Source organism: Rana temporaria, chromosome 3 (genome assembly GCF_905171775.1).
Source record: "Rana temporaria chromosome 3, aRanTem1.1, whole genome shotgun sequence".
Classification (NCBI taxonomy): domain Eukaryota; kingdom Metazoa; phylum Chordata; class Amphibia; order Anura; family Ranidae; genus Rana; species Rana temporaria.
The window spans coordinates 276,417,476-276,440,864 of record NC_053491.1 but is presented as its reverse complement, the minus strand read 5'-3'; the positions used below and the strand labels follow the sequence as shown (position 1 = coordinate 276,440,864).

The 23,389-nt window shown below is 40.8% G+C and overlaps 1 protein-coding gene across 1 annotated transcript in view; it reads right to left on the bottom strand.

Moving 5' to 3' along the window:
- TENM2 (teneurin transmembrane protein 2) overlaps positions 1–23,389 on the bottom strand; it is a 1,404,789-nt gene that overhangs the window by 303,828 nt on the left and 1,077,572 nt on the right. The window contains exon 9 of the mRNA XM_040344668.1: positions 7,296–7,397. Coding sequence (XP_040200602.1) covers positions 7,296–7,397 — 102 coding nt within the window. The remainder of the gene's footprint in view (positions 1–7,295; positions 7,398–23,389) is intronic.

Below are 23,389 nucleotides of genomic sequence, written 5' to 3'. Positions count from 1 at the left end.
ACATTCCAGGGTATGTAAACTTTTGATCAGAGTGATTTGGGTGATTTCTGTAATCATTATGATTTAAAAAGGAGCAAAACAACTATGTGATAATACATGGCTTAATATAATTACTATCCTTAAATGAAAGACAGTTGTTTGGCATGATCAGTCATATCTTTAACCACCTCAATACAGGGTACTTTCACCCTCTTCCTGCCCAAGCCATTTTTCAGCTTTCAGCGCTGTCACACTTTGAATGACAATTGCACGGTCATGCAACACTGTACCCAAATGACATTTTTATCATTTTTTCCCCCACAAATAGAGCTTTCTTTTGGTGGCATTTGATCACCTCTGCGTTTTTTTATTGCACTATTAACAAAAGACAATTTTGTTAAAAATATATATATTTTTTACTTTTTGCTAAAATAAATATCCCCCAAAAATATATAAGTAAGGGCTTCTTTCTGGCAACTCAAACATGCAGCTAGTTTTGTTGTATTGTGTTTTGTAAAAACAACCACAGAGCAGCCTGTATTTCTCCTGAGATCACCTGTGAATTTTTCTGTGTATCCAGAACAATTGTTCTGGCAGTTGTAGTTGCAATCTTTCTTGGTCTAAATGACTTTGGCTTGGTATCAAGAGATTACCAAACTTTCCACTTCTTAATAAGTTACTAAACAGTACTTATACTCCCTTTGCATCTTTATACCATTACCTGGTTACACAGGTCTTTTGACAGTTCTTTTCTGCTTCCCATGGCTCAGTATTCAGCTTGTTCAGTGCATCCATGTGAGAGCTAACAAACTCATTGACTATTTATACACAGACACTAATTGCAATTTAAAAGCCACAGATGTGGGAAAATAACCTGTGTGTGTCACCTCGTGTGTCTGTTTCCAAGGCCAAACATTCCAGGGTATGTAAACTTTTGATCAGAGTGATTTGGGTGATTTCTGTAATCATTATGATTTAAAAAGGAGCAAAACAACTATGTGATAATACATGGCTTAATATGATTACTATCCTTAAATGAAAGACAGTTGTTTGGCATGATCAGTCATATCTTTAACCACCTCAATACAGGGTACTTTCACCCTCTTCCTGCCCAAGCCATTTTTCAGCTTTCAGCGCTGTCACACTTTGAATGGCAATTGCACGGTCATGCAACACTGTACCCAAATGACATTTTTATCATTTTTTTCCCCACAAATAGAGCTTTCTTTTGGTGGCATTTGATCACCTCTGCGTTTTTTTATTGCACTATTAACAAAAGACAATTTTGTAAAAAATATATATATTTTTTACTTTTTGCTAAAATAAATATCCCCCAAAAATATATAAAAAATATGTTTTCCTCAGTTTTGGCCGATACGTATTCTTTTACATATTTTTGGTAAAAAAAATCGCAATAAGTGTATATTGATTGGTTTGCACACAAAGTTATATAGGCTACAAAGAGGGGATAGATTTATAGCATTTTTTTTTATTTAATTTTTTTACTAGTAATGGCTGTGATCAGTGATTTATATCGCGAATGCGATATTGTGGCGGACATATCGGACACTTTTAACCATTCACATTTATACAGCGAACAGTGCTACAAATATGCACTGATTACTGTAAAAAATGTGACTGGCAGGGAAGGGGTTAACACTAGGGGGCGATCAAGGTGTTAAATGTGTACCCTAGGGAGTGATTCTAACTGTAGGGGGAGGTGACTGATCGGTGTCCCTATGTACAAGGGAGGGACACATCACCGTCTCCTCTCCCTGAAAGGACATAGATCTGTGTGTTTACACACACACAGATCCACGGTCCAGCACAGTTACTGGGCAATGGCAGGTGCCCGGCGGACATCGCAGGCGCCGGGCACGTGCATCGCATCCCCAGTGACCTGGCGACGCGCGTGCACCCTCTAGTGGCTCTGGAAGGTGAAGACGTCATATGACATCCACCCAGAATGAGAGGTTTATCGTCCCGCCATCATATGATGGCGAGCGGTAAGCTAGTGGTTAATATCAATGCCAAAATTTCACAATATCTGCCAGGGTATGCAAACTTTTGAGCACAACTGTCTGTTCTAATACTGTTTGTATATTTTACAGCACCTTGTCTGGGTACTCTGTTACGCAGACCTGACAGCTTCAAGCTGCTTCTGCAGATGAGGGTTAACTGTTGACCACTATTAACAAATTCGCAGGTTCCTCTACTCTAATTTACAAAATTATTCTTAGATATAAAACTATTTTAACATTTAAGTATTTTTTTTTATACATATGCACATCTACATAAATCTGAAATGTATTCAGCCCTTTATAAGTGGTAAAATTGAGGCCCTGATCTAAAACGGTAAAACGCTCATCCCAATCAGATGTTAAATTACTGAGTTTAAAATCACCTGTCCTAAAACCTTTTTCTTCCTCTGAATGCTTTGCCCTGCTTAACACCCCCTTACAACCCCTGAACAGGGATTTTCATTTAATTTATATTGTAATTTCATATTGTAATTTCCTCTGTGTGGGAAACCTCACCTTGATAATTGTCCCAATGAGCAAAAAAAAATATTTTTTAGCAGTAATTACTCTTACTTTCTATCATGATTATACCCTCCTCTTTAATTTTTATATTGTGATCCTTCCCTCCATGAACATCCACCATCATATGTTCTAGGTGTAGGTTTAAGTTTAGATGCTAAATTATTTCATGGTTTCTTATATGGATATTTATTATGAGATCTGTAAGACTTTCTACCAACCTGCTTCCACTCATTCTCCAGTTTTTCGATCTGACACATATACTTTTTACCTTTAAAATCATAAATATATTTACTAGTTTTAATCTCCTGAATCTCACTATGTTGCTAACTATGCTGGTCTTGTATTTGTTTAGACAATTGTCATGATTTCTTCAGTTAATTAAATGCAAAGAGCTTTCAGTGAATAGATTTAACTTCATTTTCCAGTTTAGTCCATTTTTTCTTTCTTTGTCTAACAATAATGAGAGGAGCTCACAAAAGCAAAATGAAAACCTCTGCTCCTCTTACTCAGAGTTAGTTAACCCATCAGTGGGGAATACATTCTGCTGAAGTCTACTAGGAATCAGACTCTCAATCTAATGTCTCACATATTTAATAGTTTAAAAGCACAGTCAAAATCAGATGATTTGCATCCAATGTTTGGAGTGAGAAAAAACATCCTTCATATTTACATGTCTATTACTTAGAAAATCACACATTTCCATGGTGCTTCCATTAAGGAAGACTCATTAAAATGTTGTAATGGTGAAACATGTAGGTTGTGGATAGGTCACGTCACCACACATGTACGTTTCAGGGAAATCGCTTGTGCTCTGTCTGTTTATGGGAAAGATTGCTAATGCCAATCTGATCATGTCTTTTGTGAGTATTGTATAGTGTAGGATACTGACTTTTTATTTGTGCGTTTATTTGAGTTGTGTAAACTAGTTTAATCTGATAAAAGTGTTATTATACTCTGTGGTTTCTGCGCCATTTGCTATCTGAGGTCATGCGACATATTATTTTGGGGAGAGTCAGGATTGTATAGTGGAGGAAGCACATTCTGACCTACCTATAAGCTGAATTTGTTACTTCTGGTGAGTTTTGTCCCTAGAGGTATAGGCCATGTGTGGATACACAGTGGAGATATATCTTGAGTTTCCAATCACTTTATGTGGATTGCATTAATTTCAGAGGAACTGTTTTTCATGCTTTGGGTTTTGGATTTGTATTAATGTGTTGATACATATTGATTAATATAATATATCTGTACAAAGGTTTTGTGGGTATTATGTAAGCACTACCTGTTGGGTCACCTTCTATTAAGCCTCAGGAATGTCCCAATCAGTGAACAATTCTGAGCAATGAAATATTCACAAAGAACACTGCCACAACCAAGCTGTTCTGTTATATAAATGTTTAAAAATAAAATTATATAAATCAATTTGTCATATATTTGTCTTATTTATGTCAGTACAGACGGTCCCCTAGTTACAAACATCTGACTTACAAACAACTCCTACTTACAAAGGAGGGAGACAACAAGAAGTGAGAGGAAATCTACCCCTAGGAAGGGAATCTCACTCCTGTAAGTTATCATGAGAAAAGGTACCTCCACTGATGCTTTATCACCAAGGCTTGTTTCCCCAACAACCCAAAATTTTCAAAATCCAATTTTCATTGGGGCAGAAAGTGAGGCGAAATCTTTTAAACAGGGGCACAGACAGCAAAAAAAGGTTTTCAGTGGAGCTACACTTAAAACATTTACCTGTTCCGACTTACAAACAGATTCATCTTTAGAACAAACCTACAGACCCTTTCTTGTTTGTAACCTGGGGACCGCCTGTACTTTGATACATAAAATATGTACATATTTGTAGGCTAGCTATTTAAGAGATATACAGCGCTTTGAAAAATAATTCCTACCCCACATTTCCACATTTTGTCACGTTACAACCAAAAACGTAGATGTATTTTATTGGGATGTTATGTGATAGACCAAAACAAAGTGGCACATGGTTGTGAAGTGGAAGGAAAATGATAAATGTTTTAATTTTTTTTTTTTTACAAATAAATATCTGAAAAGTATGGCGTACATTTGTATTCAACCCCTTTACTCTGATACCCCTAACTAAAATCTAGTGGAACCAATTGCCTTCAGAAGTCTAACCTAATAAGTAAGTATTTAATTTTAGAGTTTTTTTTTGTTTTTTTAGAGAACCGTAGTGAACTAACAGCAACATGAAGGCCAAGGAACACACCTGATAAGTCAGGGATATAGTTATGGAGAAGTTTAAAGCAGGCTTAGGTTATCAAAAAACATCCCAAGCTTTGATCATCTCACGGAGCACTGTTCAATCCAACATCCGGAAATGAAAAGAGTATAGCTCAACTGCAAACCTACCAAGACATGGCCCTCCACCTAAATTGGCATGGTAACTCTGGAGGAGCTGCAGAGATTCACAGCTCAGGTGGTAGAATCTGTCCACAGGACAACTATTAGGCCTCGTACACACGACCGAACATGTCTGCTGAAACTGGTCCGCGGACCAGTTTCAGCAGACATGTTCGGTCGTGTGTACGGCCGACCGGACAATTTTCCGGCAGAACAGACAGGTTTCCAGCAGACGAATGTTTCTTAGCATGCTAAGAAACATGTCCACTGGAAGCCTGTCTGTCGGACATGTTCGGTCGTCTGTACGACTTACCGGACATGTCCGCTCGGCCGAAAGCCCTCGCATGCATCAAAGTGATTCGACGCATGCGTGGAAGCATTGACCTTCCAGGGTCACGCACGTCACCGCGTATCCTGTCCGCGCGGATTTCGGTTTGATGGTGTGTACAACCATCAGACCGAAATCTCAGAGCGGACATGTCCGATGAAAACGGTCCGCGGACCGTTTTTATCGGATATGTCCCCTCGTGTGTACGAGGCCTTAGTAGTGTACTCCACAAATCTGGCCTTTATGGAAGAGAGGCAAGGAGAATGCCATTGTGGAAAGAAAGCCATAAGAAGTCTGTTTGCAGTTCGCAAGAGATGTAGGGGAAACAGCAAACATGTTAAAGAAGGTGCCCTGGTCAGATAAGACCAAAATTAAACTTATTGGCCTAAAAGCAAAATTATATGAGTGGCAGAAAACTAACACTGCACATCACCCTGAACACGCCATCCCCACCATGATACATAGTGGTGGTGGCAGCAACATGTTGTAGGGATTCTTTTTTTTCAGCAGGGACAGGGAAGTTGGTCAGAGTTGATGGGAAGATGAATGAAGCCAAACACAAGGCCATCTTAGAAGAAAACCTTTTAGAGTCAGCAAAAGACTTGAGACTGGGGTGGAGATTCACCTTCCAGCAGGACAACGACCCTAAACATACAGCCAGAGCTACAATGGAATGGTTTATATCAAAGCATTTTCATGTGTTAGAATGGCCAAGTCAAAGTCCAGACCTAAATCTAACTGAGAATCTGTAGCAAGACTTGAAAATTGCTGAAAATATATTACAATTTCTGGTTGTAGCATGACAACATTTTAAACATTCTAAAGAGTATGAATACTTTTTTAAGGCACTGAATACTCCACAGATTTCAATTTTTAAATGTTTTAATTGAAAATTTTATTTGGTTTGCTTTCATTCAGTATTTTGGTTTAATGTATGATAAATATATAAGTCTATTTGGGCTTGGCCTGTAGTAGCCAGGATTATAAGCTAACTAGAACAGTTTGTGAGTTAAAATGTATTCGACACATGATCAGCCACAAAGTATGACTTTAAATAGGGGGCTCAATAGTTTGAGCATCACACAGGGTTCATGAGGACTAAGTGTAAACGTATCACTTCCAAGTAATTATTTCATTGTCTGAACATTGCTGCTAGCTATATCTGTTTAAAACGATAATAATAAATAGTATGTTTTTTAAAGTGATCTACTGTAATCAAAATTATTTAAAAGTCATCTGTCACTTTAAATATCTGCAGCAATAAATAGTTAAGGCTTAAACTTTCTTACAGCATCAAACTGTGATTAATCGCAAAGCTAAAGAGTGAATGGCTCTGCAGAGCAGACTCATTTTATATAAATTACACTTCATTCTCAAATCAGCAGTGCAGGTTTAAATGTTCAAAATTGAAAATTTTCATTTTCAGAAGAGAACAAAGGATAATGATTTCCACTCTTGAACAAGGGTACCACAACTGTATTTTATTTTTAAAATTCATTTAAAGATTAAGATAAATCCCAATTGCCTGAAAACTGCCTAATTGGTTTTAAGGGCACAGCCAAAATATTAAAATGCATGGAAAAGAAACACAAAAAGAAAAACAAAAAAAAAGAAATGAACTTAAGAGAGTGCATATCCTATATATTCATTCCAGACAGGCCCCATCATAAACAGTTTACTCAATGCAAAGCAATCGGGCCATTTACTGCTCTGTGACAGCTGAGCTGCTACTATAGCTGATAGAATGTTGACAACTAGTCAGGGCTTTCACTTCAGTTTTTATGAATATTACTACTATGAGTAGTCTAAAAAAGTTATGAAGCAATGCTTAAAAAATTATAATACTATAATATATAGTTCAAGACAAAAATAGTGTCTGAATAGGATGGTGCAATTATGGCTACAGTGAAATTAACAAAAAAAAAAAAAAAAAAACAAGACTGACTTTATACAGTAATATATATTAATTTAAAAATATATGCATGAAAATATGAAGATACTAACAACCAGGTTTGCCACTTGCTAACCTTCACACACTATTATGTGTTTAGTATTTGTAAAGTTACCAGTACCTTTTGCACAGTCTGCGCCATGAAATCCAGGAAAGCAGTGACAAACCCCAGATACACATTCGCCATTCCCATCACAATTTCGAGGACAGTCCTGCACAGAGTCTGTAAAAAAGCAATAGAAATAGATGTAATATTAAAATATTATAACTAAAGAAGGATAAGAAACATAGCACATTGTATATTACATAGTTAAATACACAGTTTTTAAACATACACACAAAAACAATATATATAATTCTGATAAACATATTGTGATTTGCATTCTCTTGTGACACTAGATAGTCAGGAGAGCAAAGGATAATACATTCCACTCTTGCACAATTGTATGGTTTAACAATGAAGCTTCTTATGTCAAATTGTCATATACCATCTGATACATCAAGTCAATTTCTCCACTCTGATTTTGACAGGTTGTATAATCATGTCTCATTTTTTGTCTTATTATTAAGAGATCCAGTCCCATTGCCTTATCATTTGACTCTCATTCCCCCAAAGGGTATAAATATTGCCCACCCAAGAGCCTATGCATTAATAAATAAATATTGTTAAAACAGCATTATTACCTCTGTTTTTTTGGTTTTTTTTTGGAAATCTTTTTTATTTTATTTAGAAAAACACATAGACAATACAAACGTACAGCCAACATCTGGCTTACAACACAGCCGGGGTCGCAAGGTAGCAGTACAGAACCAAGATATGTAAGGGCATTTGCGACTACCATAATAAACCATCATCAATGAGGTGGTCTGGCTCATGCTCCAGGGGTAGGATGATAATGAACTAGCTCACCTACGTTGTTATGCCAATAGGGGATGGTTCAGCAAGACATCAAGTTATTGACAAGTGTTTTCCATAGACCCATTGAGGGAGAGGTCCTCCGCTTCCAGCACAGGACGATGGACTTCCTGGCATAGAACAGCAAGAGACCCAGTAGGGTTCTCTCAGCCACCCTGGGCACCAGGTTCTCCACCAGCCCCAACAAGCATATTCCTGGGGATGGGACAATAGAGGTACTTAACAATTCATTCACCTCCAGAAGGATTTGTGACCAAAAACTATAATTACCGGGCAGGACCAGAAAATATGAATGTAGTCCCCCTGAGCACGGTCATAACGCCAGCACTCCGGGGAGAGGGAAGACCTCATCCGGTGCACTCGGGCGGGAGTGAGATGCGCTCTATGGACAATCTTGTATTGAATGAGGTGATCTCTCAGGGAGACCAGTATTTTAAATGGGAAGTCCCATACATCCACCCAGTCCTCAGAGTCCAGCTCCGGAACATCCCGGGCCCCATTGCTGATGGAGCCTGGACATCTCAGGAGAGGAGACTCGGAGGAGGTGGGTTTGTTTGCACAGTCGAAGTGCAAAATCCGCTCCAAGTCGGACTGCACCAGCTGTCCCTCGCCAGGTGGAAACTGGGCCCTGAAAGCATGGGACAACTGAAGATATCTGAATCCATGTGAGGGCGGGAATTGTGTGTAGACATTAAATGATCAAAGGAGAAAATCGAGAGGTCTGAGGTGATATCCGAGAGAATCCGAGAGAATTTTGATATGATACTTGGTCCACACCACCGGATCTGGTATGTTGAAAAAGTGACGTAGTGTGGGATTGTTCCAGAGGGGGGCGTTTGGGGATACTGCCGTCAAAGGATATTTTTCACAGGCCAGGCCGTCCCTCCAGGCCCTAAGCGTGGTGCACATAGAGGGGGTCAGGTTGTATGGAGCCTTCGGACCCCGCAATAGGAGGTTTGACCGCAGATCGTAACAACTCCACTTCAGTGGCCCAGGCCGAGTTGGATCTCTCCGGAACAAGCCACCAGAATGCAGTGACTAATTGAGTCGCAATGAAATATTTGTGGCAGACTGGGAACACTAGGCCCCCCCTGCGAACAAGGGCACATGAGAGTGGTTAACTTGAAGCGGGGGGGGCGTGGGCCCCATAGAAAGGAGGAGAAAATTAGATTTAGGTGAAAAAAAAAACGATTTGGGGATCCACTGAGGGGAGTTACGAAACAAATATGTAAACTTGGGAAGGATTTTCATTTTGATAAGATTGACACGCCCCAACAGGGATAGAGGAAGGTTTTCCCATGCCTTCAACTTGGCCCTGACTGACACCCTCTCCTCCAGCCAGGCCAGACGGAGTCCTTTAATGTGTGGCAAGACACGCAGTGCCTCAGCCACTGGTTCCATGGCAATGGCAAAGAGGGCCGGAGAGAGAGGACAGCCCTGCTGCGTACCCCTAGCAAGCTTAAAAAACTGAGATGACCGACCCCCTAAACGAATGGCAGCCGTTGGCGAGTGATATATAGTCTGCAACCATTGTATAAACACCAGGGGGAATCCCATTCTCCGTAGAATCTCCCACAGGAAAGGCCATTCTATTTAGTCGAATGCCTTCTCAATATCAAGAGAAGCAACTACTCTGGTACCCGGATTGTCATGTTGTGCATGAAGATTAGTGAACAGTCTATGCAGGTTCAATATCTGTGGACTTTTGGGTCATGAAACCGGTCTGATCCGAGTCTATGAGGGAGGGAAGTAAAATGTTAAGTCTAGCAGTGAGGAGCTTAGTTAGAATTTTGAGGTCGTTGTTAAGAAGCGCTATGGGTCTATAGGAGGCACGTAACTTGGGATCTTTACCAGACTTGGAAATGAGAATAACATGCGCATGCACCATGGAGGGTGGGAGAGAGCCCTGCTTCAGGCAATGAGAAAACAGGGCAGCCAGTCGGGGAGCCAACATGCCTGCATGTGCTACATAAAAATCAACCGGAAGACCATCAGGGCAAGGAGCATTGCCAGTGGACAGGGAATTAATCACATATATATATAAGCCCAACCAAGCAATATTCATTAGATGGCAGAGGATATTATGAAACCTATAGCCCTGATACATTTCAAAGTTCCTTGTGCAGTCCAAAATAAAGTAACCCTCCAAAATAAAACACACATACAACCCAATCGGGTCAACAGACCACCAAACTGAACCCATGATGTATAAAACTTAAGCACTTACCACTTTGCTTGTGCAATGTGCCCTCCGGGTCAGCAGGCTTTATAAATATTGTTTTATGGTACCCTTTGAAGGTTTAGGTACCAAATGGTACATTGCACAATAAAAGTAGTAAGTGCTTAAGTATCCCTATATATTTATTATTGTACCCTTTAGTTTTTAAAGTGCAGTCAAGGTCATGACCCCTCCCTGCCAAACTGTTGGACCTTCAATGATTTGGTAAGCTTTTGTAAATATATAATGCTCGGATGTTGATGATTTTCTCATGTAATTTTCTCCCCCTCTTTTTTTGTAAAGTTTAGCTTTAAATAGCTCCCCTACAACTCCTGAAGAAGCAGGGTTCCCAGGAAATTGCGTCAAGGCAATCTATCCACGTGGAAGATACCCTAAACATGTTTTTCTGTGATTATTGTAATAAAGATGTAAAGTTTGAAAAAGAAGTTTGGGAATTGCAAAAAAAAAAATCATACTCACCTACATGGCTGCAGCACTGATCTTAGCTGCAGCTGTCCCCGATTGCCTCTAAGGCCAATAATTAAGTGATCAAACATCATTAATCGATCAGCTCTCAGTCCTCAGCCTGACTGTCAGTCAATTGCTCTCTGCTCTGTCCCTCCAGCACTTACTGGTGTGCTGGGCTGTGGGAGGAGTGGGAGCAACTGGCTCAGCAGCTCACTGAAAGGTTGAGTAAGCTGTTGGTCCAGGCTTCTGGGAAGACCTTGACCACATGGTCAGGATCTTTTCAGAGCCTGGACCGGCTCTGTGACGTCGGCCGACAGTGGGATTTAGCCTGCTGCCAGCTGAAAATGGGTCACTGGAGTGCAGAGATAACACCAGTTGGATTGTTTCACTGCTACATACCTACTTTAAATGTTTGAAATAGGAATATGTGCTGTGAAATGAAAAAAAAATAAATGTGTTATGCAGACAGACTTTTTTTAATTGAAAGAGCAAAAAAAAGGCAAAATAAATATATGCCACTTAAGGCAAAGGTCATTCTCTAACTCACAACACCTTATTAAAATAAATAAATTCTGCTTTGTTTAGGGTGGTGCATTTCTGAAAAAGTAGGAATGTTTTACATATAGATTATTGTTTTAGATTGTTTTTATTATGGCCTGACTATGTTAAAAAAAAATAGCAGATTAGCCAGAATAGTTTATATCAATAAAACCAATTAATTTATTGTTTATTTACCTACACAAAGTTGCTTATTGGTTTTCTGTATTTCTAAATATATTTGTGACATTTGTACTGCTACTTGTCTGGGGGGTTATAATTATTTAACATATAGTAATTTTTTTGTAGAAGCACATACTTTTTAAATTAAAAATCTTATATTTAGGAAAAAAAGATCTATGGTCAAGAAATGTAAATAGGGAATGTATTGCAGTGAAGACTGCCCAGCACTGTAAAGCCCTCTACACACGATCAGTTTGTCTGATGAAAACGGACCGATGGAGCATTTTCATCGGACAAACCGATCCTGTGTGGGCCCCATCGGTTTGTTTTCCATCGGTGAAAAAAAATAGAACATGTTTTAAAATGTTCCTATGGTTAAAAAAAAACTATAGAAAAAGCCGTTCGTCTGTGTGGAAGACCATCAGTCAAAAATCCACACATGCTCAGAATCAAGTTGACGCATGCTCGGAAGCATAGAACTTAATTTTTCTCAGCACGTCGTAGTGTTTTACGTCACTGCGTTTGGACACGGTCAGATTTTTGACCGATGGTGTGTAGGCAAGACTGATGAAAGTCAGCTTCATCGGATAACCGATGAAAAAATCCATCGGATTAGATTCCATCAGATATCCGATCGTGTGTACAGGGCTTAAGGGTATGTATGTTTAAGGCTCCATGCACACTGGAACTTAAAATAACATTATAAAAACTCCAGTAGCAGTGAGTCTTTAAAGTTGTTTTAACATTTTTGCAATAGTGTTTTATTTATTTTTATTTTTTTATTTGGATAAAAAACTTTAAAAACAGCTGATGAGACAGGTTTTTGAGCGTTTATTAATGTTTATGGGCGTTTAACATTTTTAAGCATTTTTTGAGTTCAGAAACAGCTCCTGAATACAATTTTATGGAGTTCAGACAACAGCCCATAAACTCCACTGCTTATAAATGTTCAAAAACATCTATGTGTGCATGGACACATTGGATAACATAGAGGGGAGTTCATGGGCTGTTAAAAAAATGCCCAAACTTCCAAAAAAGGCACTTTATGAGCTTCAGTGTACATGAAGCCTAATGTATGTTTACATCCGGGAATCAAGGAAAACAATTTCTACTTACCCGTATTTATCGGCGTATACCGCGCACTATTTTGCCCTGAAAATCAGGGCAAAATCGTGGGTGCGCGATATACGCCGATACCCGCTTTCCCGCCATGAGTTTGAATACTGCGCCCGCATATAGCGAGCGCAGTACACTCGTGAATCTTCGGCCAGTCTCGGCGCCTCTCGTACTGACGTCCTGAGCGTACAGGACGTCAGTGCGAGAGGCGCCCGAGCCTGCCCGAAGATTCACGAGTGTACTGCGCTCGCTATATGCGGGCGCAGTATTCAAAGTCGTGGCGGGAAACGAGCGAGAGGACGCCGCCGAAGATGGACGCCGGACCCGCCGAAGATGGACACCGGACCCGCCGAAGATGGACACCGGACCCGCCGAAGATGGACACCGGACCCGCCGAAGATGGACACCCGACCCGCCGAATACAGACGCCGGACCCGCCGAAGAGGACACCCGAAGCCGCAGAAGGACGCCGGACCCGACGAGGCCGCAGATGGACGCTGCGCAAGACATCAAAACTGTAAGTACAAAAAAACTAAAAATCTTTTTTTCCCACAGGATTGGGGGCCACATTGGGGGTGCGCGGTATACGCCAGAGCGCGTTATACCGCGATAAATACGGTACTTGTTCCTGCTCTCCTGCAGGCTCCTTCATGCTGCAAGGTTGGTCCTCACAGTCTCCTATTCCTTATGCTTTGGTGGTCAGATGCCCTAACATCATCAAGAATGGTGCAGCATAGCTCTGCAGTGGACATTAGGATACTAAGGAACAGTCCTCCCCACTGGAGCATAGGGAGCAGGAGAAGTAGATTTGGCAAGCAAAATTAACCCATCCCCTAACCCTAAATCAGCATTTAACCCTTCAGTGTGGAGCAACCCTACTGCAAGGAAGGATTACTTTTCTTGGGCTTAAAGAAGTCATTGCAACTTATTTTATCAAAAGTGTGCAGAAAATTGCGCCAAGTGAAAATAATAAATAGCTGCTAAACACCACAATTTGACATTTTATCAACTTATTAAAAATTGTTATAGACCAATAAACAGTATGTCAAAAGGGATAAATGCATTTAAGGAAAATCTAGTCTTCTAAAATGTAGAAGGATATGGATAGCATTACCTAATATAGCATTTTTTAATTATTATTTGCCATAAAGTTTATTGTTTCCAAGTGTATATAATGTTAAATATAAATAATAAGACATTTTCCTTCTTTTTTTTCCTCATGCCAAAATGTAACCTTGCTGAGAGAACTGACTGCTAGGTCCTTCAAAGAACAATGTACCATGTTCTCTTTTCTACAAGAGAAAAAAGAAAATAATTCAGCTTTCTCATGCAGAGTGCTGCTGCTGTCAATATACGTTAGCAGGAAAAGTATCATTCTTCAAGATAATGCTGCAGCATAGAAAATCCTATTCAGCAGCCTCATGACAGAGCATTCTCTTCTTACTACAATGATCCCTTTAAAGTGGTTCTAAAGGCTCAAGATGTGTTACCTTCATGCATTCAGCACCCCTAATTCTTATCTGAGCCCCATCTCAATCCAGCGATGTGCATGAGAGCCTTGGCACTCTGGGGACCCTCACTCCTCATTAACTGAGGCAGGAGCCGTCCAATGTTGTCATATGATATGTTTGTTATACAAAATATATATGTGTGCTAAGAATACCTTAATTCCTTTACATAAACTTGTCACAAACCTGGGCAATTCAAATTGCCTAGTTTTGTTTTGTATGTAAAACAGGAAAACAGAAATAAGCAGATGACACAAACAAAACTGCATGCTAAAATGTTCCATGAGCCTCTTTTTTGGTAATTGTGGTACCAGTGCTGCCTGGTACCAAGAATTAAATGCTGCCCCCCCCCCAAAAAAAAATTACCTTCACCAAAATGCCCCCACATCCATTATTTTATATCATGATAACTAAAGTGGACCTATCATGGCTCTATACATATATATATATATATATATATATATATATACAGTATATATATATATACATATATATATATATATATATATATATATATATATATAGGAGTATAAAATTACCTGTTATTGCTCTATCCATGCAATTAACCCCACAGTGGAGCGGAGAGCGGAACGGCAGGAGCGGTCGGGCGGCAATTAGCCCCACAGTGGAGTGGAGAGTGGAGCTGGCGGAATGGGATGGCATGCGGGCAGGAAATTTGCTGCCCCCCTGAAAGTGCTGCCTGGTACAATGGTACCATCGGGTCCCATGGTAGGGCCGGCCCTGTGTGGTCCCCCATAAAATGAAAACAGTACCGAATTACCAAATGGTCGAAGTAGGCACAGGCATATGTGCCCCATGTCTTTTACGGGACCAGAGACAATGGATCAAAATAATATTGATTTGATTTTGAAAGAAAATTAAATGAAGCTTTCTTTAATTGTTTACAAAATGAATCAAGAATCAAGATATTAAAACTTTACATTAAAGACTATATAGCGCAGGGGTCAGCAACCAGAAGATCATGGACAGGTGACTGGTAGATCAATACAGAAGGACTACTTGTAAAGTTGGAGCTGTAGTAGGGAGCAAGATAAGCCGATTCCCCCTCTGTAGTGCTGGCTCCCAGTGGTGTATTTAGGTTTTGTGCTGCCCTAGGCCTGATTAAACTATCACACCCCCTAATTTATATATGACCCACCCCTTCCTGTCAAGACTACACTCCTTCCTTTTTAAGACCCGCCCTGTTATCTTCATGGGGAGAGGACAGAGGGGCACTGTGAAAAGAGGACAGAAGGATGCCAGGGGAGGAGAAAAAGGGACACAGTGGGATGAGGACAGAGGGATGCCATGGGGAGGGGATAGAGGGATGCCATGGGGAGGGGACAGGGGAACACAGTGGGGAGGGGACAGAGGGACAGAGTGGGATGAGGACAGAGGGACAGAGTGGGATGAGGACAGAGGGACAGAGTGGGATGAGGACAGAGGGGCACAGTGGGATGAGGACAGAGGGAAGCTGTGAGAGGGGATGCGGCATCTTTTAATTTGGGGGGAGAGGGGGTATGGGCATATGTGCTGGGGAGTGATTTGGGAGGGAAGAAGATATGTGCTAGTGGGGGGGCAATCAGACCCCCCCTGCACATATCTTCTCCCCTCCCAAATCACTACCCAGCACATATCCCCATACCCCCTCCCCTCCCATCACTTCATGTGTGCACCTCTTATCTGCCCCCCTCCCCCGGTTACTGTGTCCTCTTTGACTGTATACAGTGCACATACCAGCAGCGCGGATCTTTCACTGAAGTTATGTCTCTCCTCGGCTCCTCCTCCTGGCTGTGTACATAGGGACATTGGAGCCAAGGGGGAGGAGGAGCCGGAGAGTGTGTGCGGATTTCAGTGGAGAGGGATAGCTGATCTGGAAAGCTGATCGACGCTGCGGGACCCTGGGCGGCAGACGTCCCAGGGTACACACGTTACCGCATCCTAGACTAACCAATTACCGGAGCTTGGTGCCGAAACTTGTCATGGCACTGAGCTCTGGTATTCAGCTGTGCGGCCTAGGCCATAATACAGCACTGCTGGCTCCTGTTCCATGCAGAGTGATACCAACTGCAATCCCAGCAGGAAAGAAGAGATCTTCAAGTCAGTGTGAAGCAATACACTGGGAATAATAGTATAGGGCTGCTTTCACACTGATGCGCTCTGGTTTACCCACCCCGTGGGTGCATTGTACCTGCAGCTTTCCTGTGGGTTTGATGCTCTTAGCCATAGACTTCTATTATATCCTGCGTGTTCAGTGCATTTTCTAAAAGCGAATCACCCCTGCAGGATATTGTCAAAGTCTCTGGAAAAGTGCAGATAACCTAGAATGCAGGTAAACTGAGCTGCACCGACGGTGTGTGTGTGTGTGTGTGTGTGTGAACATGAGCGCATCTGTGTGAAAGCAGCCATACAGGGGGTTTAGAACAGTAAGGGTTTATTTACACTTGCAGTCTGGGGGGGGGGGGGGGGTGGCAAAACCACATAAGACAGGTTTTTATCACCTGCTTCCCAACTGCACCCCTTTTAGCTGCAGTAGCCAGGTGTGTACCCTGCAGAAGCATGCAGTTGCAGGCACAGGGTGGTCCCATTTACAGGCAGTAGCCTACACCAAAAATCAACAGGCACTTTATTTCTCAGCAGGGGGAAAAGATTGGGGGGGGGGGAAATCGTGATTCAATCCGCATGGTTTTACCCCCCCAACTTTACGTGTGAATGAGCCCTAAGGGTGCCAATGCCAAATGTAACTAAGGGCTGCTCCCCTGAAAAGCAATTTGAGTGTGTTTGACAGGTGGTAAGAAGGGAATATGTTGCCTCCCCATCACCTGATTTAAACACATGATTGCGGGAAACTCCACTGACAGCTGATGACTCATCGGTTGGTAAAGATGTGGCGGATGGCTTCCCAGCCTGCTCCTTAACAACGAGCTATACACAGTTTGTTATGGAGAAAAAAAAGCAAAACACATGTAAAAATGCATAAAAAACACAACACTTGCATTTTTGATGCAGGTCCATTGAAATCTATTACACACAAAATGCAATCTGCTGTGGTAAAAAAGTCCTTGACCCTTTCCAAAAATGTACCGGCTGAAAAACGCATAGATGTGAACGTGTACCATAGGAAACCATGTTAAATGGACTGTAGTGCACTTCTGCATAGGTGGGAACCTAGGATACATATTTGCCTTTGGGCTTAATACCACTTCATCCAATGGCCTGACCTGACCATTTCCATCTTGGGTCACTTTTGCAGACATAACATAGTTACATAGTTAGTCCGGTTGAAAAAAAGACACCAGTTCAAGCAAAAAGGTAAATTATTATCTGTAGCTCCTCCCCACTCCCACTATGTCTATCCCCTGCTCTGCCTGTACCCAACTGGTTTCACACTTTGCTCTTCTCCCCCCAGATCTGAAGTCTTCCTCTTTGCTTTCTCTGGCTGCAGGTACATGAGCTCTGTAAGTAACTACAAGTATCAGTGCTGCCTTTTTTTTTTGCTGTCACAAGAAGGGGAGAATTTCTAGCACACAAGGAGCATATACAGGAGAGCCTCATGCTGACATGCGCCCCTTCTCCTGCTATTGTAAATGACATGGCTCATCTCTAGAGAGAGCAACCCCTGGTGCCAGAGAAGAGTGTTGTCACTCACACTAAAGTATTTATTTGTGTCCTTACTACGAGTATGGGTGAAAAGCAGTGGGGGTTGGGGGGGGAGGCAAGCTGTCAATCATGCTAAGTAACAACGGGACCACAGTTTAGAAATCTGGGGGATTTAACTATGATTTTAAGACATGGTGATGCTTTCGGGTATTAATATCATATAAGAATTAAAAAAAAAAATACAGCTTGCCAATTCATGTGTAGATAATCTCTCCTATGGGTTGCATTAGCATGACACACAAAAAATACATTTAGTTGCATTCATTCCATCTAAAGTACAAGAGAAAATAAAATTAATGATGAAGGATAAAAAAAAACATTGCATGACTTGATTTGTGTAAATGCCACCTTATGGTAATTTTCATCTAACCAGACTTTCTCTTATAGTACTTAGCTTGAAAGGGCGAGACAGCATTTTTTCTATAGACAGAGGTGTGCCTAATGTGATCTCAGATTTATATATGTCTGCTGCCCCCTCTCTTATTGCTGATCAGACAGGGTATGGCTTTCAGCTTTTTCCATTGCCCTTAATAGGAAAAAAAGTTTTGATAACAGGCATATGTGCAAGAGCCTCTGAACTAAATGAAATGCTGTTTCATTCTCTTGATATCTATCCAATTACTGTCACTGCCTTCTCTAGATGTCTACCTGGCCATTAGACCTGTTAACTCTGAATCCCAAATTGCAGTTTGTCTAAACCTTAGATTGAATGTACAGCAGATGCCTTAAACAACCATCCCAAAGGGATTTCATTTTTATATTTTACCACGCACTAGTGGTTTTTAAGAATGCAACTTTTATTACCTAATAGGTACACATAAAAGACAGGTAGGAAAAATGCTATTGCAACTAATATTACTGGTACTTTTATATTGGTACAGACATGTAAGTGTAAGCCCTGTCTAAGTGCATCTGTAAGCCCATATAACATAACAACATAGACAGGATAAATCTGATCATGTATGGTACAGTTTGATTGCACAATCTCCTATCTACTAATACAGTATAACGTTATTTCTATGGTGCTAATTGGTTCTAGATTGAATGCATTTGAGTAGGTCTTCATATTTAACCTTTTGGGACATCTAAGGGCTTGTTCACACTTGACGAAATTTCTAACTCTTAACAAACGCTCCTTTTTCGCGTTTTTATGGCAGTAGTATGGGCGTCAAATTGGCATCAATAAACTTTAGTATGAGGCGTTTTACAAGCATTAAACACGGTTTTGAAGCAATTAATGAGCGTTAAGGTGCTTTAAAACTCTTCCATAATAAAAAGTGACAGAAATAAACAAATTTAAACAAAACGCAACCACACTGCAACCTGAAACTGAAGCAAACATTTTGTAAAATGGTACACTAAACGCACACTAAATCTAATGGGCTTACTATGTCACATGTCCAGTCACTGTCCCTCTTTCCCCCAGCCTATTAGCAGACACCAACCCCTCCCCTATCTCCTTCCCCACCTCTCATAAGCCCGTTGGGCAATCATGGCCGTAGGTCTGATGAAGGAGCCGTGCATGTACGAAATGTGTTACCCCCAACCACCTTCACATGATACTACATCGGCTGTGTGCATTCCAGCTTGGTTCCAGAACCCAGGCTGCCTCATTGCATCTTCACCTCCTTGCTAATCCACATCACCAGGGACTCTGACAGCTGCAGGACGGCTTTCTCTCTCTCCCCTAGACAGACATAGATTACAGCGATCGGCATGAGGACTAATTATTATATGCCTATGACCTCTTAAGCCGTGTACACACGATCAGTTTGTCCGATGAAAAAAAAAAATGGACTGTTTTCATCAGACAAACCGATCGTGTGTGGGCCCCGTCTATCTTTTTTCCATCGGTGGAAAAAAATAGAACATGTTTTAAATTTTTCCTATGGATAAAAAAACTATAGGAAATTCCGATCGTCTGTGTGGAACTCTATCGGAGAAAAATCCAAGCATGCTCAGAATCAAGACGATGCATGCTCGGAAGCATTGAACTATATTTTTTTCGGCTCGTCGTAGTGTTTTACATCACCGCGTTTTGGCACGGTCGGAATTTAGTCTGATAGTGTGTAAGCAAGATGGATGAAAGTCAGCTTCATCGGATATCCGCCAAAAAAATTCATTGGATTTGATTCCATCAGAAATCCGACCGTGTGTACACGGCTTTACTCTCTTGTATTTTTTTTAATCCCGTTGTGCCTGCAATAAATCTTTTAACCATTGCACGTTGAGGTGCCTTTCTCTTTCCTTTGTGTGTAAGTAACCCCCTCCCTTCACATGCCTGTGTGTGCCTGTGTGAGGTTTAGGAGAGAATCAGCGTCTACGAGCTTATGTACAGCTATGGCAATTTGCGCAGCTGAGCCTACCTGCTGCAGTATAACTGCGGTGGCTGGTCATCAAGCGGTTAATGAAATTCCACGTGGTAATAATTAAGTAATTCATTAATTAATATGAGCTCATTAAATATGGATAATAGAGCGTGCACTCCTGGATCAAAATGGCCATATGTTTTGTATTTTGTGATATATGTGCGTTTGTTGCTAAATACTCATTTATTTCTAATAGGTAAATGTAATGATAACCCACTAAGACCCTTCATTTTGTTTAATTCCTAGATAGTATTAAACAGCATCAACCCACGTGTCTGTTGGGTTTGATGTCCATGAACTAAAGAAGAAGAATACAGCCTCCAAGGATAACTTGCGTTGTCTTACTGTTGATATTTTGCAATATGTATATATAATACGTGTGTAAAGTTTTTTGTTAAAACCGACTGTAAAGAAAGCAGCTAATAATTTTGATGCTGCATGATGAATATTCAAGTATTTTTTTCTCTAATTAAGTTGAATTTGAAACACAAGAAAACTAGTGTTTGATTAATAGTAATATTGTATTACATTTGGAATGGTTTACATATTTTTAATGATTTGGAGGATGTAAGAATACCTACACTTTTACACATAAAAATGTGGTTGTATATCTTCCTGTGCTGTTCCGGTTTCCTGTGTGTGTTTTGAGTGTTGGAGAAGACTGGAGTACACAGAGGAAAAGCACACATTAAGTAGTTTGAAGTTGGGCCTATGGTTGGACATTGTTTTGTTTAGATACAGATAGCCAGATTCAGAGAGACTTAGGCTGTGACCTATCTGGGTGCGTGTCACCTGGGGCGTAGACACATGGATACATATAGGGGTGATTAGGAGAGATGTGCCATTGATCGTTTAGGCTCTGAAGAAAAGGGTATGCCCTTGAAACGCTCGATATCAGGTCCTGTCTGCAGGTGTCAAGGGACGCAGTCCGACTAATTGAAAAGCCTTTTTACATGCTTCTTTGCAAGTATAACTACTGCTTTTATGCTTTTAATAAAATATTTTACCATTGTTAATGCACATGGTTTTTTTTTTCCAATATGAAAACAGCCAATATGTTTGGGGAGACAACAATACTGACTTCACAGATTCTTGGAGCAGTGTTTCCCCATTGCTAATCAGCAACTGCATTCAAGTTGTTATCAATTAGGGAGATTTCTACACTGGTTAAAATTAAAGTTCATCACCATTTGTACTGGTTTCACCCCTCTCTGGCTGATATACGGAGAGCTCCATCTGGTTTTCAAGTCCTGGCAGAGCTCTTTGGCACATCTGCACATGTGCAGGTGATTTTCCCTGCATGTGCAAAGAGGGTAAAGGTTTGGGACTTCCCTGATAGCATTCTTTTGTGGGACAGTCGGTGAAACCAGCGTATGCAAGGCTATGCTGCAGAGCTTGCTCAGGACCCAAAGCACTGCAGCACATCTGCACATATGGAAGGGGGAGGGCTTGGGTTTAAAAAATATATAATTCTCACCAAAGCAAAAAATACAGAAGTACTTCTTTGCAGCAAAAAAATACCTGGGATTAGTTTAAAAAACGTATGCTCAATTGTAAAAGAGGGAGGTGGGAAGAGGCAGGGCAACATGACATGACATTTAGGGTAAAGGTCCACTTTAAGATCTCAAGATCTGTGAAGTCACTGTCCACAAAAGTTGTATCCTGTGTTGAGCCCTGATGAAGAGGGAATGGTGCCCTCAAAATGTGTTGGATATTTTAATATTACTTATTCACCAACAATTAAAATTAATTTGCCATCTTTTTTTTTCCAATTTTGATATGCTGCTCGTTTCTGTATTTCTATCATTTATAATTGTGATATTTCCATTCACTGTCAATTACCTTGTGCTTTACTATTCACATCATGGGCTACCCTTTTCAATTAAATTAGGTCACCTCGTGTAGCTGGCAAAGCCCCCACAGTTGGGCCCACTGCTGCTTTTTAAATGAGTGCCTAGTTCTAGGTCTGAAATCTCTCTAAAGCTAATAGCCAGAATAAAAGAATGAGAATGTGTCCTAAGAGAGATACTGAACAGTTGTCATACGGAATAGGCAACATTTTTATTTATTTTTTGATAAATCTCAGAGATAATTAAGACATTTGAGACATTTTAGTGAATGTATTGCAGTCTATAGAAAAAGCTAAATTAAGAGGGCTTTGGGAGTTTTTTAAGAGTCACCCTGAATGTTTCTGGGGCTGTTTTATTTATTTATTTACCTATTATTAAATATTTTTCAAAAAACTGTTTTTATTAAATATTTATTTTAGGCTGGAATCTTACTATTGCGAATTGGATGCAGGGTTCCTCACATCCAATTTGCATGACAGGAGCCTGTGACTGACTCTCAATTGAGCTGGTTCACACAGCTCAGGGACGACTGCGGCGCAAATTGCACAGGAGTCCTGTGCAGCATCTGGTCCGTTTCAGGTACAAATTCAGCCAAACATTCTGACCAAAATCAGACCTGAAATGGTGAACAGGGACGCACTGGACCCCAGCAGTGAGCTGCTCCACACAGAGATGTGAACCCAGACTAAAGGAGCACATTGAGTGCGACAGAAAGTATTACAGTAACAACTTTATTGTTAAACAAAATGTAATTAACATGGCTCTTTTGATCAAGAAATCCATATGGTGCCACTGATATGGTTCTGAATGGCTTTGTTGGTAAGCAAACCCTTTCATAACCAGCTCAGCGCTAGTGATAAACACATCTTTCATTAACAAAGCTATTCATCACCATGTCATTAGCAGTGCTCTAAGTTCCGTATAAAAAAAAAATAGAAAGGGTTAAATTACAATTTCAATCTAAACCAAAGTAGTCTTAAAAATGTTGTTTCTTCCTTCCTAACACCTATGCTGATTAACCTGTGTAAAAATGATGTACATACTTACCAATTTTCAGCTGGATCAGGCCCAGTCGGGTAATCCAGCTGTCAGCCAGTGGCGACTTCTGTGGAGAGAAGGGAGTGCCAACAACTGCTCGGACACTCCCTGACATTTCCAGCATTTTTGAGCACTCTCTCCCCTCCTCTGCAGCTGCCACTGCATGACACAGGGGACCAGGAGCATACCTCGAGCATTTGACACCCGGGGCGGATACTATATCTGGCACCCCCCAACTTTAAAATATAAAAACACCCACAATTTTTTTTTATGTTTTCAAGAATATTGGAGTGCTGACAGTGCTGATGTCGACGTCAAGTGACATCATATGTAGCGCCTCCACGAACTGTGG